At 35.2% G+C, this 17,771-nt stretch overlaps 2 protein-coding genes and 1 pseudogene across 2 annotated transcripts; 1 reads left to right on the top strand and 2 right to left on the bottom strand.

The window, feature by feature from the left end:
* Window positions 1-190: 190 nt before the first annotated feature.
* Window positions 191-5,295, bottom strand: LOC113081532 (neutral cholesterol ester hydrolase 1-like). Its single transcript, XM_026253607.1, has 5 exons — window positions 5,058-5,295; window positions 3,737-3,968; window positions 3,437-3,506; window positions 3,168-3,339; window positions 191-2,082 (listed from the first exon to the last, which is right to left on the bottom strand). The coding sequence occupies exons 1-5, from the start codon at window positions 5,193-5,195 to the stop codon at window positions 1,462-1,464; spliced, it is 1,233 nt and encodes a 410-aa protein (XP_026109392.1). The 5' UTR covers window positions 5,196-5,295; the 3' UTR covers window positions 191-1,461.
* A 2,186-nt stretch (window positions 5,296-7,481) lies between these two features.
* On the bottom strand, window positions 7,482-10,667 carry LOC113081533 (neutral cholesterol ester hydrolase 1-like). The gene is made up of 5 exons (XM_026253608.1): window positions 10,446-10,667; window positions 9,488-9,719; window positions 9,288-9,357; window positions 9,017-9,188; window positions 7,482-8,136 (listed from the first exon to the last, which is right to left on the bottom strand). Exons 1-5 carry the CDS (start codon window positions 10,581-10,583, stop codon window positions 7,516-7,518), a joined length of 1,233 nt encoding a protein of 410 aa, XP_026109393.1. The 5' UTR covers window positions 10,584-10,667; the 3' UTR covers window positions 7,482-7,515.
* A 1,356-nt stretch (window positions 10,668-12,023) lies between these two features.
* The window catches only part of LOC113081530 (fibronectin type III domain-containing protein 3B-like), a 45,118-nt pseudogene continuing 39,370 nt past the window's right edge, over window positions 12,024-17,771 (top strand).

Raw genomic sequence — 17,771 nt, forward strand, 5'->3', positions numbered from 1 at the left:
ATATATATTTTTGACATAACGTTGTTAAAATATATTGAATATTATAAAGAAAAGTCATGTGGATAATACAGCTGGTATGACTTAATTAGTAAGAAATGTTCATATTGTTCATATTAAAATCCCTGATGTTTTTTTGGAAGATATTAGCGTTTTGTGCTGGAGAACAGTGAGATCTTTCACGAAAAGCAAGTCATTGTCAGCGGTTTATTTTGTAGCCAAGAAATCACATAACCAAGATGATTTCCCAAACAATTGCTATATTTTAGCACAGCATCAAAAGAAACATGATTCCAGCCTTCACTGACTCACATACTCATCATACCTGAAAGAAGATAGTAGTATCATTTTGGAAACTGGCATGTGGTTACAAAACAATAAGAGCTAGAAAAGAGGACATAAATGAGGGTGTATTACAAAGATCTGTTCATTTCTTTATGCTTTTTCCTGAGAATAATGGTAGTTTATGTAAAACATCTAGAGAAACTGATTATTGTCCCCCCACTTCCAGTTAGAGAATAAAAGATGCAATAAAAGCGAAGGTTTCACAGGTGAGAAAAACAGCAAGAGCCGCATTCCGCCGCACTCATCTGCTCCCCCCGGCGCTTCCCATGCGCTAACAGTGACAGATAGCTTCCCTCAAATACTCCCTTCCAGCTCGTGTTTCACTAAACTACCACTCCGCTAGGTTTTTAGGAAATTCCCTTTTGTTAAAAATGCTGACTGCCAGCAGCACAGAAACTGCCAAAGAAGTTGCAATTCCAAGTCAAGAGTTCGAACATTTTCCCAGCAGTGTTGTATTTTAACAGGCGTAAGTTATATGTAAACATGATGATACGCTCTGAGAAAAGATTTTATGGCATAAACATATTTTTATGAACGTGCTATCCATCTAAAATGATATCTGTCCCTGAAAGCTCTGTCATGCCAAAAATAATATGTAAATTACTAATTTCCCCATACATTTTTTTTTGAGTAATTACTATTAATATTTTTTCTTTCTTTTTGGAAAAGTAAATACTGCTTGTTTTGTTTGAATCAGTACCCTTTCTATTTTCTATTATATATATATATATTCATTTTTTTATGCATTTTATTTCTAATTTGACTGTTTTTGTATATTATAACCCCAAAACGTAATTTAAGTATGTTTATATGCAAATCCAAAAAGTGTTAACTTAAGCTATCAAACTGAACATTTATATAATATCTTGTGCATTTAAAGTATTTATACACATTAACTTTAGAGTTCATTTTATACCTGTTAATAAATTCCAATTGCACTGCATAAATCATTTGACATTAAATACAAATTTATAATAAATTCCCTGTACTAAAACAGCAGGCTTGTTCAGATTTTGTTGAAATAACTTTTAAGCATTTTTATTATGGACTGCATGTTAAATTAAAAAATCTAATTTAAAATTAAAATATATTTAACATAGACCCAGCCTATATGAGTCTTTAGAGGTTCTCTTTCAGCCAATGGATGTAGTTCCCAAGACTTCGTCTTCCAACAGAAAATGCAAAGGGTCCAAAAGCGAAACTGAGGCATCCATGGAAGCCATCTTCAACATGATCAACAGTGACGTGGACTCCGGCCTCCTCCAGTCGTGTGGCGTACATGAGTCCGTCGTCTCTCAGCACGTCATGCTCACAGGTCATGATGTAAGCGGGCGGCACGGCCTTCAGCACTTCTGTTTCAGCTAGTAGAGGCGACGCTCTCACATCCAGCAGCCCTGGCAGCTTCTCCAGCAGCTTTGGGTCGCCGTGAAGCGGAAACACAGGTTTATAGCTCTTCTGGAAGGCCACCGGGAGAAGCTTGGTCCAGTTGATCTTGGCTTTGGCCGCTGCTATCTCCTGACCCTGATCCAGAGCTGTGTGGTTGTTTGCCAGCAAAGCAGGAAGAAGCTTCTGCTCGCCGTTTAGGTACTCCAGCCAATAGCGGGCCATCAATGACCTGTCTAAGATGGGAATGTTGGCATTCTGCACGTACGAGGGGGTGTTGAAGTCCAGGGCCTGAAGCACTGGGTACACCAGCGCCTGAACTTTAAATTTAATAGGAATGCTACTGTCTAAAGCAATCTGTGAGAACAGAGACAAAAAAAAAAAAAGACAAAAAAAAGACAAAAAAAAAAAGTTTGATCATTTGCAATCTTTTACAATAAATACCTTTGACAACATGCTTAGGCACACTAGTAAACAAAACATATTTAACAATATTTAGGTGTTGTTATTCTGTATTTTGTTCAGTTTATATATATATATATATATATATATATATATATATATATATATATTACACTTTATTACATGTACTTGCTATTATAATAACAATGAATTATGCATAATTACATGCAAGTAACCCTGAGTCAAACCCTAATCTTAACTCTAATCATACAGTAAGAACGTAGTTAATTAATATTAGTCAGTATCTATAATAACAGTGTAACAAGGACACCTTAAAAGATTCAAGATTCAAGATTTTTATTTGTCACATACATGGTAAATAAAGTTTAACCATATATATATATATATATATGAATCATTAATTATAGTTAATTAAAAATCTAAAACATTTAAAAGTTTAAACATATACTCTAAATTATTCATTTAAAGCATTTTTACAAAAAAAACTTCTCAATAATTTTCTCATTCATGATCATGATGATGACGTCATAATGAAGCGTACGATTAATAAGCATACTGACACTATAAACATCTTGATACTTTGGGCTATTTTGCTTCCATCATCTGTCTTCTTTCCGATTTTTGGGAAAAAAAACATCCAAAACACACACATTTTAGTGTTCATTTCTTTTATAAATTTATCTATTTGCGTCTGCAGATTTCAATTGCAATTGACTTTTTTCTCCAAATTTATATGGTGAAGGTTTTTACAGAGGCGTTTGTTCAAATATAATTCACTCGATACAAATAGATATCCAAAATCCCTTTAAAAATGTTCAGATTTCAGTTCTGGAAATGTATGCAAATGAGTGCATATTTAATTAGATCATGCAAAATGTTCATATTTTAGCATAACATAAAACATTTTTTTACTGCTATATTTTTTAGTTACAGCCTTTACTCTATTCACCTGTAATGTCTTGCCTAAATGGGAAACCTTTATTTGTAATGATGACTATTGACGCTTGAGTTTCTCACACCTGTTGTGCCACAGCAGCGGCCAGGTTTCCTCCGGCGCTGTCCCCGGACACAGCCACCCTCCTCGGGTCTATGGAGTACCGACTCAACACCTCGGCTGTCAGGATGTGTTTGGAGGCCTGAAAAACATCATCATACTGGTCTGGAAACCGTGCATCCGGTGCCAATCTGTACCTGAAAATACAATTCAAATAAGATATAAAAAAGTAATCAGGTAAACCGCTCATTTAATAATACAAAGACCTTCGGAAAGACCTAGGAAATTGCATACTCGACAGATATTACGACTGCATTCAGCTCCTCAGCCGTAGTCATGCACTGACGGAAAAATGGTTCCATCTCTATAAAACAGAGAGAGAGCAGTTGAAGAGGTAAAAATCATAGATAATATCACTAAAAGTGTCACAACAAAAGTTTAAATAATATCTGAGAAGTGTTTCCTTGCTCGACCACGTGAGGGCGCATCGAGACTGCTGAGCAAACCTATTTCTCTCGACCGATTCAACAAAATCCTTCATTTGCATGAAATCATATGCATATTGAATATATAAAACAGTAAACTATCATATACTTGTACTGCAGAGTGTCCACCCTCCTCCGTGGAAATAGACCACGCCTCTTTTAAAGCTCTGTTCCTGGCCTGCAGCAGTGGACTCAAACACCAGTGCTTTCACTCCGCCAAAAGACGCCTCTGTGACTCGGACGCTTGGGCTGGACTCGTCAATTTTTGCATCCGTCCAAGCCGAGAAGTATTTTACCAACCCAAATGGCGAAGCCAGTCCAAGATCATGAGCTAAGAAACCCTGCGAGAGAGAGAGAAAGGTTTTCTGTCAGAAGATCTCTTATTCCATAAATGGTGATACTTAAGTGGAATTCTATATGCTAAAGTAAAAGCATTTATATATAAATATTTGAACTCTCTGGGCCTCTTTGGTCATTAAAAAATGTATATTTATATGTTAAAGGGTCCAAAAAAAAGTCACACTTCCTATGACCAACATAGGAAATGAATGGAAAAGGAAAACTCAGAGAATCTTTTGGTGGTACAAACTAAAAATGAGCCACTGTGCAGAAAAAAGTGCACAGCAATCAAGGGGTGACTCTCTAAAATATGCAAAATAGACCCTCCCCCCCAACACACACACACGGCGAGAGAGAGAGAGAAATGAACCGGTAAGACTGCAACAGAGCAATTTTCTTTAGAATATTTGAAATAAAACGAATGAATGAAAAAATACTCTCTCCCTCTTTATCTTTCTTTCTCTCTCTTTCTCTCTCTCTCTCTCTCTCTCTCTCTCTCTCTCTCTCTCTCTATCCCACACACACACTCACAGAAAGAACGCAACAGAGCAAATTTTGAGAATATTCAATGACTGAATCAAAATCTACAAAACCTGATATTTTTCTAACCAAGAATATCTAAACCTTGACAAAAAGTTGTCTTTTAGAATGTCTAAATGTATATCTAAAAGTAAATCCTAATAAAATTAAGAAATTATGTCTAAAAAATGGGACTCGTTAGGGAATTATACAGGAGTTTACATGACATTACACAAGTTTTCATTTGTATTTTTATGCCACCAGATGGCACAATTTTCACTTCAAAAAATGGATTTGAAATGCTTTCACTCTGTTTTAACATGAAAAGTTGCATTTATTGGAAAATAATAATAATAATAAAAAAATATATTAATTCTAATAGGAAAAAGTAGCTCATTCAAATTGTATAAATGTTGCATAGTATCATAAAATCCCCTCAAAATTCTAAATAATAATACAAAATATTATTTAACAAAAATCTATTACACTGATTTTCCTTAAAAAAATTACATCTCAACAAGGCTTTGTGACCCCTAAACGATGAGGCCCAGAGGGTTAATACAAAATCTTACCAACTTCATCATGCTACGCATCATTGCGTCTGAAATCATGAGTTTCCATGGCTCTGATATAGTGCTGGGCAGAGGCAGATAAATATAATATGCAGCTGCAACTGACACTAAAACCACCCCAATCAAAATGGGCCGCATTATTAATTGTGTTAAAGGAGCATTAAATCACTCGCAGCACAAACGTCAGTGTTCATATAGTGACTGCACGTATGACACTTCACCTGATTTCCTTTCAGATAGTAGAAATTATGAAATCACAGCAGGTTTTTTATGTTAAAAGTCCTTAAGTCCATAAGTGGTTGTTTACCTTTGACTGCAGTTTTTATTAGTGATTTGTGGCCCTGAACCACAAAACCAGTCATAAAGGTCTATTCTTCATAATTGAGATTTATAAACCCTAGATACAAATATTTGAAAATCTGAGCTTTATATATATATATATATATATATATATATATATATATATATATATATATATATATATATATATATAAGTATATATAGAAAATGGCCTTTAAAGCTGTCTAAGTGAATTTCTTAGCAATGCATAATCCTAATAAGGTTAAAGTATTTAAGTTTTTATATATTCACAATAGGAAATTTACGAAATATCTTCATGGAACATGATCTTTACTTAATACCCTAATGATTTCTGGCATAAAAGCAAAATCTATCATTTTGACCCATACAGTTGTATTTTGGGCTATTGCTACAAATACACCCCTGCAACTTAAGACTAGTTTTGTGGTCCAGGGTCACATTTTATCTGTCAATGGCTTCACATTTATTGCCTCCAATTTTTTTTTTGATCAGTTAAGTGCACATAGCTACTAGTAAATTATTTTAATGTTGTTAAATAACACAAAAGAAAAACGTGAAATTTAAATAAATTTTACATTTGTATTTGTAACCTTTTTAATAAGCAGCACGATAATGTCAGAAGTTGTTCTAATTGTTTTTCCCCTCCACTGGATTCAGCATGGAGAGATATACTTTTATTTTGAAATCTTCATGCTCTGTTGGTTGCATGTGTACCTTGCACAAACAACTTTGAGTGAATATATAGTATTATATAGTGTTTTCATTATGAATTCCAGTCAAGCTATTTTACACTTTTAAGAAATGCACAAGTAAGACTTCTGATTTGTCTCTTCATTTTCATGATTCATGATTTTGGAATATCATACATACTCATACATAATGTAACAACAAATATTACATTGTACTCATTTTACATCCATGTTGATCATACAGTAGAATTGAAGTGTAAATATGAAATGTACTGACAGCATAAACAGTCCCAAACAGAGATACAGTATGGCCTGAGGAGGTGGAACGGAACTCATTTTGTGCATAAAGCAAATTATTTTTTGTGGTAAACTTATCCATGAATTTTACACTTTTTTTTACACTTGTATGTTGAATAAATTGTTTGAGTGTTAAAATTCATTTATATTACATTTACATTTACTTTCCCATATGCTGTTTCACAGATTCTGCTCTGAAAATCAGAGTACAGTAATGGTTTATTTCCCAAGGAAATAAACTCATGCATTCAGAATGTATCTATCACTCGGTAAGAAATGAGTCTACTTCTTGAGGCCTGGTGATGCCTAGATGCAGCTGCACAAAACTAGTGCAGAGAGCACAATTGCATGCTTGTGTGTGCACGCATAAATAAAAATGTATACCGCTGCAAGTCTTGAGTGTGAAAGACATGAACTGTCTTGTCTTCCCATCTGCTCATTAACTGAGAAATATGAGAACTACAGTGTGTTGAAACTAGTGTCTTGTTTTACACGTTTCGTTTTTTACTTGTTGTTTTTTTTTTTTTTTTTTTTTTTTTTTTGCATGGGCTTGTTTTAACATTTGTGATTTATATATATGTATTTGTATATTTTTAAAACAATTACTGTCTAACTGGTCATTCTTAATACTAATATATATATATATATATATATATATTCAATAGACATTGTCTATTTTTTGTCACTGCAGATTAATATAAAAATTACATTGTAAGTCATTTTTAATACTTTTATAATTTATATGTATTCATTTTCATGTTTTTTATTTATTTATATATTTTTAATAGAAATTGACAATTTGTTTCGGTCACACTCTGCGGATTTTTACATAAAATATTATCAATAAAATAATTTCCATGACAGAACTAATAGGGATGGGTTCACAATCAAAAAAAACCCTTTGTGTAATCTGGATTATCCTGCATTACATCCACTATAAACCCACTGCTACGAAAACAATTGTGTATTGTTACTGAAACATAGTTTCAATAGTTTTGGGCTTGATCAGTGTGCTTGTCATAATCTATTGCATTGACATGTTGCACAGTATTTTAAGTCTAAAAACCATTGGTTAATGTTTGAAATCAAAATGATTAATACCATAACATAATACCCCACCCACCCACCCACCAAAAAAAAAAAAACATCTGCTAGAGGTTCTCCTTCAACCAGAGGATATAACTCCTAAAACTTCGAAAGCCTACAGAAAACCGAAAGGGTCCAAAAGCGAAACTGAGGCATCCATGGAAGCCATCTTCAACATGATCAACAGTGACGTGGACTCCGGCCTCCTCCAGTCGTGTGGCGTACATGAGTCCGTCGTCTCTCAGCACGTCATGCTCACAGGTCATGATGTAAGCGGGCGGCACGGCCTTCAGCACTTCTGTTTCAGCTAGTAGAGGCGATGCTCTCACATCCAGCAGCCCTGGCAGCTTCTCCAGCAGCTTTGGGTCGCCGTGAAGCGGAAACACAGGTTTATAGCTCTTCTGGAAGGCCACCGGAAGAAGCTTGGTCCAGTTGGTCTTGGCTTTGGCCGCTGCTATCTCCTGGCTTGGAGTTGAGATTGAGTGGTTGTTTGCCAGTAAAGATGTAACAAGTCTTGGATCCCCGTTTAGGTACTCAAGCCAAAAGCGAGCCATGAGTGGACGGTGCAGGATGGGAATGTGGCCGTTCTGCTGGTACGAGGGGGTGTTGAAGTCCAAGGCCTGAAGCACAGGGTAGAGAAGTGCCTGAACTTTGAACTTAATAGAAGCACTATTGTCCAAAGCCATCTGTGAGAAGAGAGACAAAATATTACTTTTCCTTAGTAATGAAAACACAGCATGCACCTTGAAAAAAATCTGCTTATGTGCAGAAAAAATATCATCGCAAAGGTTGTTGTTTTTTTTTTTTGCAAAATAAAACTGAAAATTCTCTATATACTATATCAATACTATATGTATCCATTCAATATTGAAGAAATTTATATAAACAAACAATACATATCTAAAAAAATGTATATATATATATATATATATATATATATATATATATATATATATATATATATATATATATATATATATATATATACAGTATATATATATATATATATACATAACCAGCTACTTTATTAAGTACACCTATTTAATTGCTTGCTAACACAAATAGCTAGTCAGCCAATCACATGGCAGCAACTCAATGCATTTAGGCATCTAGATGTGGTGAAGACGACTTGCTGAAGTTCAAACCGAGCATCAGAGCGGGGAATAAAGGGGAATAAATGTGTGTGTGTCATTTTCTGTCACTTTTTGGATGTAGTAAGCTTTCTACACAAGTCATCTTTGCATTTTCTTCTTGTCACTGGCCATAATTCCTACCTTCAATCAAAATTAAGATCAGAATTGAATCAGAATGAAATCAGCTTAGAACAGATCAAATAGTTAGGAACCATTGTTCATTTTTTTCTAGTGATTTTGTAATCTTCACCTTACAAATGGCTGTTGAAACAAAAAATCCTATAAAACAAATCATATTTTTTAGGAAAGTGTGACATGCTAGACCAAAACGGGCATTATTTTTGGACCCATCACCTCAAAATAAACATAATATGACAGTATGTGACATCATTCAGCAAATAGAGTGAAATTCATTTGCAGTTATTTCTCACACCTGTTGCACCACAGCAGCGGCCAGATTGGCACCGGCGCTGTCCCCTGACACAGCCACTCGTTTCGGGTCTATGGAGTACCGACTCAACACCTCGGCTGTCAGGATGTGTTTGGAGGCCTGAATGGCTTCGTTATACTGATCTGGGAAACGTGCCTCCGGGGCCAGCGTGTACCTGAACATACAAATTATATGTTAAGTGACAGTTGGTAATTGATGTAATTACAGCTCTAAATGGATGTAGCAATAAATTATACAGTAGAGAATTGCTTACTCAATTGATATTACAACTGCATCCAACTCTTCAGCCATAGACCAGCACTGAAGGAAATACGTTTGCATCTCTTTAAAGAAAAAGGGAACCAAAGTTACTAATAAAATATAATTTTTTTTTATTATCTCACTCCTTCTGTGTAAAATATCCAAAACAGAAAAAACATTTATTTATATGAAATCACATGCATTTTCACTTACTTCCACTGCCGAGTGTCCATCCACCTCCGTGGAAATAGACCACACCTCTTTTCAAAGGTGGTTCTTGGTCTGCTGCTGTGGACTCGAACACTTGCGCCTGCACTCCTCCAAATGACGTTTCTGTGACCCGGATTACTGGGCTGGACTGTGGACCCTTTATTTCATCCCATGATGCAGCATACTTTGCAATATCAAAAGGTCGACTCAGTCCAAGATTGTGAGCTAAAAAGCTCTATGGAAAAAAAGACAAGTTAGAGGGATCAGAGAGCGGGATTATTAAACACTCTCCAAGGGTCAGCAAATCTCTTTAAGAATTTTTTTTTTTAATTCTGAAGGGACACAGGAAGGTTTTTTTTTAAGCATTACAGGCTCAAATTCCACGTCTTTAATTTGTATTATTGAGAGCTATTAGATTTTTGATTAAGCATGAGATTAACCAAGCATATATGGTAAATTTAAACACAAAAACTGTTTGGTGATATTAGCTTTTAGAGGTCAACAATTAAAATAATACAAGATTTATTGAAAATAACAACTCTTTTGAAATGATTTTCAATCAATTTAAGTAAAAATAAAATAGTGAAATAAATGATCAAATATTTTTAAAATATTTTTAAACATATAGACAACGTCTTAACTTCTTAGCTTTTTATTTGTTGTTAGAAAAATATATATTTTATAGATTCTTCGAAAAAAATTGACAATTTTTTATTTTCCTTATTTTTCCTTTCCAACATTATTGCTAGAAAAAAAATATATAGAATGTTAGTTTAGTTTTTATTAAATTTGTTTGTATTATCTTCTTTTCTTAATTAAGCTATGACGTTAAACTTTGACAATGCATTTCACGATTTTTTTTAATCATGTTTAAATATTGTATCAACATTTAATTGATAATTATGCATATTTGTATAATGGAGCCTATATATTATACAACGGAAACAAATGCAAAGCTTACCACATGCATTACACCACGCAATATAGAATCCATAAACATGAGTTTCCATGGCTCTGATATAGTGCTGGGCAGAGGCAGATAAATATAATAAGCAGCTGCAACTGACAGTAAAATCGCCACGATCGAAAAGGGCCGCATTATAATTATACTTCCAGTTGAAAGACCACAAGAAACTCATGCAACTATACCGGTCTCAGAGTTGACATAGTGACTGACTGTATGGTGTTGTAATACCTCATCTGACCCCAGAGAGTGGTTTAGAAATCACTGCAGATTTTACATTAAAAGTCCTCAGGTATGAGAACTCTGAAGCCATCGTTTGTAAGTTGATATATGCTATTATTTGTCGTCTATCTACTACTATTTACTACTATTTACTATTTTGAATACACCGAAAAGAACGCAAGTTTTTAAGTAAACGACATCTGAAGTTGATTTTTATGTTTTCCCTCCTGTACTGTATTTTGATGGTAGGCGGTGTCTTTTATTTTGAAATGTTCCTCACGTTCTGTCATATAACAGTTGTTTACATACGTCACACTGGAATGTACTGTATATCAGACATATGTCAGCCCAACAGTGAAAGTACTACACCTTATGCTATTTTAATGATTTTACTACAACTGCTATTACTTCTACTAATACTACAGTTCTTGTTATAGATTCATATAACATACACAACAGTATTCATCTTGATAATTCTGCTCGTTTTAAAATGGTCCTTTGTGTGATATTATATGCTTCATGGTTAATGTCCTGATAAAGCATGGCATAATCCCAGTCTGTTTACAAATCTCTGAAATATGAGAGCTGATCACTGTACTAATGCTAATGACCACTAAGTGGCGCTGTAGTTTCTCTTTTACAATATGATCACCTTTTCTTTTCACACTGATTACCCTACTTCCATAGAAATATATGAAACTTTAAAAACCTAATTACATGGGCTAGCATTTCAACTAAAGCCTAAAATGTAGGTTTTCACTCGTATGTACTGTTAATGTTAATCACATAATTATAACGAGTTGTAAAAAGTTTAATTTGGCCCACAAATTAGGAAAAGTCTCTTAGTTTAAATCATGAGTTTAGAATATCATGCATTTCGATGTATATAACATTACAATAATTACTGTACGGTTATGACACCGTTTGTGTGGCCATCGGATATGAGATTGAAATTATAGATAATTTACATCATTATGGATTTTTACGAGATATCTTAGTCCTAAACAAAATCCTGTGTATCATGTTTGAGGATGTTGAAAGGGCAAAGAGGAACTTAATAAGTTTGTGGACAAAGCTGAGTTTTGATGAGTTTTACATCAATTGTATATTTAGATAATTATATTTATTATTATTAATATTATTATTGAAGTTACAGTTTGAAATTTATTAAGTACAGTTAAACATTTATTTATTTATGCATGGATTTATTACACAACACCAACCAGTTGGCCTCGCCTATCCTAAGAGTCTTAACATCCTCTTTTGTCTTCATTATCAGTTATGATTCCGGTGACTGATGGAATGGTACGGGACAGTATTCGGTGTTATACGGTAAACTTCTACACCCCCACGTGCGCTTCCACATATTTGACATTACCGAATTCCACACTGGTCTGGTCTGGTCCACCGTGGACTTCGCAGCGACGGAATGACATGCTTTCTGTTACGAGCATTTAGGGACTAACGTGTTAATAAGCAAGACTGACTGAATCCGAGGTAAGCAGACGAGTTTTGGTCAAAATATTAACGCCGTGATGTGATTTTCCCAAGAGCTCTGAGAGACCGTTTCGCAAAGTTTGAAGCTGCAGAAAAGCGCGAGCCGGCTGACTCTCTGATGGGAAAGGGAAGTCTTGAATTGAATGAAAAACGAAACGAAACCTAAACGAAACTTAGTTCGTTCAGGAGCTTGTTTACTTTACTTTTATCTTTGTCTGCTTTGACAGCAGTGTTTCACTAGTGAATACTTCAATTGTTAAGTTATGTGCATCTTGTAGAGCCTACTTTTTATGCAGGAAAAAAATCATTCGTAATCATTATTAACGCTGCTTTATCGAAATTAAATAAATTGATAAACAGGGGAGGCTTTTATTCGCTATTGTGATTATGTAGCCTACACTGCATTTCCTTTGGAAAATTCTGGAATTCGAACCCGATTCATTATAAAAAAAAATTATCAACACTATTTTTTTGTATCAACATATTGCATTCATATGCCTTTACCTATATAACCTTTGGGAACTGACACGTCAATTCCCAGCAACAAGTTGTTTGCTTAAGCGTCACACGAATAATTTCGTAATAATGGCTGGATTGTTACATCACTGAAATGAGCTTGACGTATGTTGTCTATTGTATAGATAAAATTCAGTTTCATTCTCCTCACTATCAAAATAACATACACTTGTATTCAGAGAAGCGTTCTAATAGGAAACTGTTTGAACTTGCATTGTAGAAAAGCGTTCTTTTGAGTTGAATCGTTTCAATGATTCAATTGAACCGGTTCACAAGAATGATTCGTTCTTTAATGGGACTGGATCAGTCCGTTCAGTTCTTTATAAAAACTAACTGAACCCGAGAAACTATATAAAACTAACAGTAACGTGTTTGAAGCATACTGAGGATTTGACTTGTGGGACGAAAGTTACTTTAATAAGAGACATGTTTGATATATGTACAAATACACTCACACAGACAGATAAGATGTGTATTACAAGAAACACGTAATGGAATTGTTTACAGGTTAATTTTATCACCGTTTTTTCAACGCACAGGCGAAGCAGAAGCCTCACGTGATGAATTAAGTCATGACTGAAAGAATCGTTGAATCGTTTTATTGAATCGAATCTTAACGAGTTGGACTGTCTATAGGAGCATTTAAATGTTGTTTACTGTTTTTATTTCAGGATGATAGTGTTAAAATTGGAACAGTTGTGATATAAAGAATACAGACTCTAAAAATATGATTAAGGAAGGCACATGCAGCTGGTGTCGCGGATCATTTCGTGGACCGGATCTTTTAGCCAGAGGAAACCCGATCCCAAATACATGACGTCACATGACATTCCAGAGCGAATCTTGAGGTGCAGAAAGCAGACTTGTAGACTTCAGAGACTCCAACCTTTGCGTCAAGAAAATCATGATTTCTCCCTTTAAGTCACCGCTGTAATATTCATAGAGTTGGAAAGTGGAAAATGTTCTGTTATGTTAAAGTTTAAACAGCAGTGCAAAACATCTCGTTTAGTATGTCAAACACAGGGTTTTGCAGATTAATATTGTATGCACTTAAGTTTTCTTGTATGTGATGCTTTAAATGATGTCCTGTGGAAGAAATGCACATTTCTGTGGTGGTAACCTGACCACAGGGTGAGCACTGATTTATCAGCATCTCACACCCCCATTAAAACACACAGGCATACCCTAACCCCTCCCAGCCCTAAAGCCCTTTGGCCCCAAACTCAAACGTTAAAAGAATGTGGTGCTTGTGGGTATTTTCTAGAGTCCCATTCCATTCTTTGGCTGAGTCTCCAGTTCTTGTGATAACGCCAGGCTATATTTAGCTGTTTATACACTCTCCTTAACATTTAATGCAAATGCACACTGCAGATACGTTTTTACAGATTACCCAATTTTTTGCACCTCGCATTCTCAAGCTGTACCGTCATCTGTTGTATACCTGGTTTGCTCTCTGGGTTCTCCACTGTCCACCACCTTCCTTTGATGGGTGTTTGTGCTTATTGCATTTAAAAATCAGATGTTTTGATTTATCTTCCTCCATCATTTCCTGAGAGGGATTGTAATGATCTGTTGAGCTGTCAGTACTCCTTTGTTGTCATTATTATTATTATTATTGTTACCCTGAGGGTAGCAGAGATGATCTTATGTGAAACTCATGGTACATTTGTAAAACATTTAGGCAAGGCTTTTAGCACTGGGAAGGGTGGTGGTAGTGGTTAAAGATCTGGTTTAGGAATGGGTGATTTGTGGAGAATTACTGTGAACCCTGATCACCATCATACCCTTGAGCTAAAAACCCAAGTTTCCCTCCTTCAGTGTTGTTCTGTCCCCACTGTTTTTGGTTATGGTTAAGGATTCAAACAAACCCATAAGTATGAGCAAGTAGTTCCGGTTCTCAAATTTGATTGGTCTAGCAGTGTTCAAAAAGTGATGTTGTAGGGCTGTGCAAAAAATCGAATGCGATTTTCATCTGCATCTCGTCAGTAAAGGCACTCCTGTGATTAGAAGTACATCTCCAGCACGTGCGTTCAGATCAGGGTTGCCAGGTTTTCAAAACAAATCCTGCCCACTTGCTTCTCAAAACTAGCCCAATCGTGTTCCCAGGGGGTTACCCGTTAATAAATGTTTTTTTGGCAGGGTTGCCTTGGTAAAATTCGCATTTTATGGGCTTAAAATCACGTTATTGGTATTGGTGTAGTAAAGGCCAACCAGTGTTGCCAAGTCTGTGGTTGTTTTTCATGTCCGCGGGTCGAAGAGACCCCAATACAAATTACGTGATGTAAAAATAAAGTTGCTGTGACGCCGCGTGTTCCAAAAAAAAAAAAAAAGAAAGAAAGAAAGAAAGAAAAGAAAACTGGACGCGCTCCAAGAGAAGGCTGTTACAATCAATTTCCTATTTTCGTTTTCAAAACTTGTGTTGGTTGGTCCAATCGATTTGTGCAATAGATTTTCGACGTTTTAGACTAGACGGGAGAAGGGATGGGAAAAGATCTGGGCACAGTTTTTCTGGAGCTTCGTGCCAAGTTAAAGCAGTGTCGAGCTGTTTTTAATTACATATTTAGATGTATTATGGTGTCCGAACCCGTATGACTTTGAACAGTGACCATAAACATTTAGTTTACTGCAGCCATCATTACCAAGTGCGAACCGTTGACTCTGACAGAGAATGAGAGTATGAGACGAAGCAAACACACAGGCCATAGTGTGACATCCGTGTAAACCTAGATGACGTCAGGTTTTTTTAAAGAAAGAAAGTAGTCTTTGTTTGTATGTAGGCCTAGGAAATTTATATATTTACAATACTTACTAAAATATAATTAATATTTTTTTAATGCTTTTGTATTAGTTGTTTGAAGAGTAAAAAAAAAAAAAAAAAAAAATGGTCGATCCTAACGCAAATTTAGAACCGGCTAGTCAATTATTATTAAAGCAAAAAAAAATAAAAAAAAATTGAGTCTGTCCTAAATTGACTGGGTCGGTCGGGTTAAGGCAAACAAGAATATTTTTGAAGGATGGCCTTATTGTACTAACTTTGGCTATTTGTAAAAGACATTCGTTTTCTTCTGGAAATTAAAGAAAACATAAAAGCAAACCAAATGTGAGCTATGAGATTGTTAATTCTAATGTATGCTTTTATTGAAGCCATCAAGACACATTATTTTGAACTTGTTTTTTAAATAATTGTTTTTTTAATTCCTGGTTTTGCATGGACAAGAAATCTCACCAGTTAAAATTAACATCTAAAATATGTTTTATAGTTATCCCTTGTTAATTTGATTATCAATCTCAATTAAATCTGTATAGTTCTGTCCTCATTTAAGGTGTTAAGTACACACTCTTGTACCTTTGTGTTTTTGTCTGATTCTATAATACAGTTTTTGCTTCAGAACCATGTTGGTAATGACGCAATTCACCTTGTAGCTCGTTTGTCTGGTTGATCACTGGTCATAAGACAAAAAAAAAATCCCAATTTGAAAACTGAAAGGGAAGATACTTTCAGAACCATGTGACATATTCATATGGTAGAAACTGTAAAATTAGTGTGTGGCTCCAAATTTAGCATATCTTTAAAAGCGAGTCACTGAGCCATTCATTCAGTTAATTTGTTCAAAACACTGATTCTGTGTCACCACTACTGAATATTGGCCAAAAAAATTCAATGGTTAATTATATTTTTACTTTGTTAGGGATGTTTTTTTTTTTTTTGTGAAGCAAAAATGGGGTTGAGGAATTTTTCCACTCATACTCTGTGCATGGTTTATCTCCGAGCTGGTACATAATTTTGTTTTTCCTTCCTTCCTGATCCTGACCTGTTTGAGCATAGGTGCAACAGAATGCACATGAATGGATAGTTAAGTGCTGAAACAAAACTTTTCCCACCCTTTTACCTTATCAGCCATCAATTGCTAAAGGCAGGATTGAGGAGTGGGCAATGGTCCTTGTCTCTTCTGCTGAGCATCACAGCGATGTTTGATCATAAGAACCAGATCTAGCAATGCTTTGCATCAGATGTTTCATGACTCGGGTGATCTACCTCCTACTAATCATAACATGTTTGGTACAGATGTCCGAAACCCGAATGTAAACCTACCTAGCTTGCCTGTTTGTAGCTGAGGCCCAAATAAAGATAAGGTATGTGATCTATTAACCTTTAGAAGAAGAGGGAGGGAAAGTGGCTATGGTGAAGAGTGCTGCCTGTTCATTCTATACAGACATGAACATGTTTATTACAACACTTGCGTGTCTGGAGGACTGTAGATTGATATTTCTGAAATATGGTTAAGTCTAAACTGGCCGACTAGCTGTAATATTAAAACATCAGTATGGATGTTATGACAAGAACATGAGGCTCATTGACTTGATGGAAATGTTTATGAAGGTTAGGTGAGAATTTCAGTGATAAATCGATTTAAAATGATTCTACTATGACTAAAACTATGTATCTTTAAACTAATCATTGTTATGATAACTAGACAGTGATGACTCTGATTTAACTAACTGGTTTGATTAATTTATTTGTGATTCAGACTACACTTTTCATGTTTTATGTTTTGATTCTCTAAAAAGAACTAGTTCAAAAGAGTTGTTTGTTTGGGATTAAACTATATTGTTATATATGATTCATCAAAAAAGAACCTGTTCATAAGAGTCATTCTTTTATGATTCAAAGCACCATTTTCCTGATGTATGTTTTGATTCAGTAAAAGAAGCAGCTCTGTAGAGTCATTTGTCCAGGACTACACTGTTTGCACTGTTGATTCACAAAAAAAAAAAAAAAGACCTGGCACATAAGAATCGTTCAGATATTAATACCGAGCTATTTCACTTCATAGATAGCCTCTTGAACTTCCTTTCTCAATCTGTAGCTCATTTTTTATTCCGTCCCTGTACAATTAGGATGTTAAGGGTGTGAGACTGTATAATTTTCTCTGATGTGACCCAGCGCAACTGGAGAATATGATTCACTCAGCCTGACCCAGTTAAGATGCTCCTCTGCTCCTTCTCAGCGCTCAGAGGCTGGATCAGGTTTCATATTGGGGTTACGCAACATTGAATTTGGATCCTGGGAATCACTTTTCTGTCTTC

The sequence above is a fragment of the Carassius auratus genome, unplaced genomic scaffold (genome assembly GCF_003368295.1).
Source record: "Carassius auratus strain Wakin unplaced genomic scaffold, ASM336829v1 scaf_tig00034526, whole genome shotgun sequence".
Lineage (NCBI taxonomy): Eukaryota > Metazoa > Chordata > Actinopteri > Cypriniformes > Cyprinidae > Carassius > Carassius auratus.

What these genes read in the sequence shown, in the direction of transcription:
- LOC113081532 (XM_026253607.1), bottom strand. Translation starts at nt 5,195, where the DNA reads ATGCGGCCCATTTTGATTGGGGTGGTTTTAGTGTCAGTTGCAGCTGCA. An exon ending in GTGGACACTCTGCAGTACAA is followed by an intron (nt 3,507 to 3,736) that starts GTATATGATAGT and finishes TCTGTTTTATAG; the next exon opens with AGATGGAACCATTTTTCCGT. An exon ending in GCAGTCGTAATATCTGTCGA is followed by an intron (nt 3,340 to 3,436) that starts GTATGCAATTTC and finishes TTGTATTTTCAG; the next exon opens with GTACAGATTGGCACCGGATG.
- LOC113081533 (XM_026253608.1), bottom strand. Translation starts at nt 10,583, where the DNA reads ATGCGGCCCTTTTCGATCGTGGCGATTTTACTGTCAGTTGCAGCTGCT. An exon ending in ATGGACACTCGGCAGTGGAA is followed by an intron (nt 9,358 to 9,487) that starts GTAAGTGAAAAT and finishes TTTTCTTTAAAG; the next exon opens with AGATGCAAACGTATTTCCTT. An exon ending in GCAGTTGTAATATCAATTGA is followed by an intron (nt 9,189 to 9,287) that starts GTAAGCAATTCT and finishes TTGTATGTTCAG; the next exon opens with GTACACGCTGGCCCCGGAGG.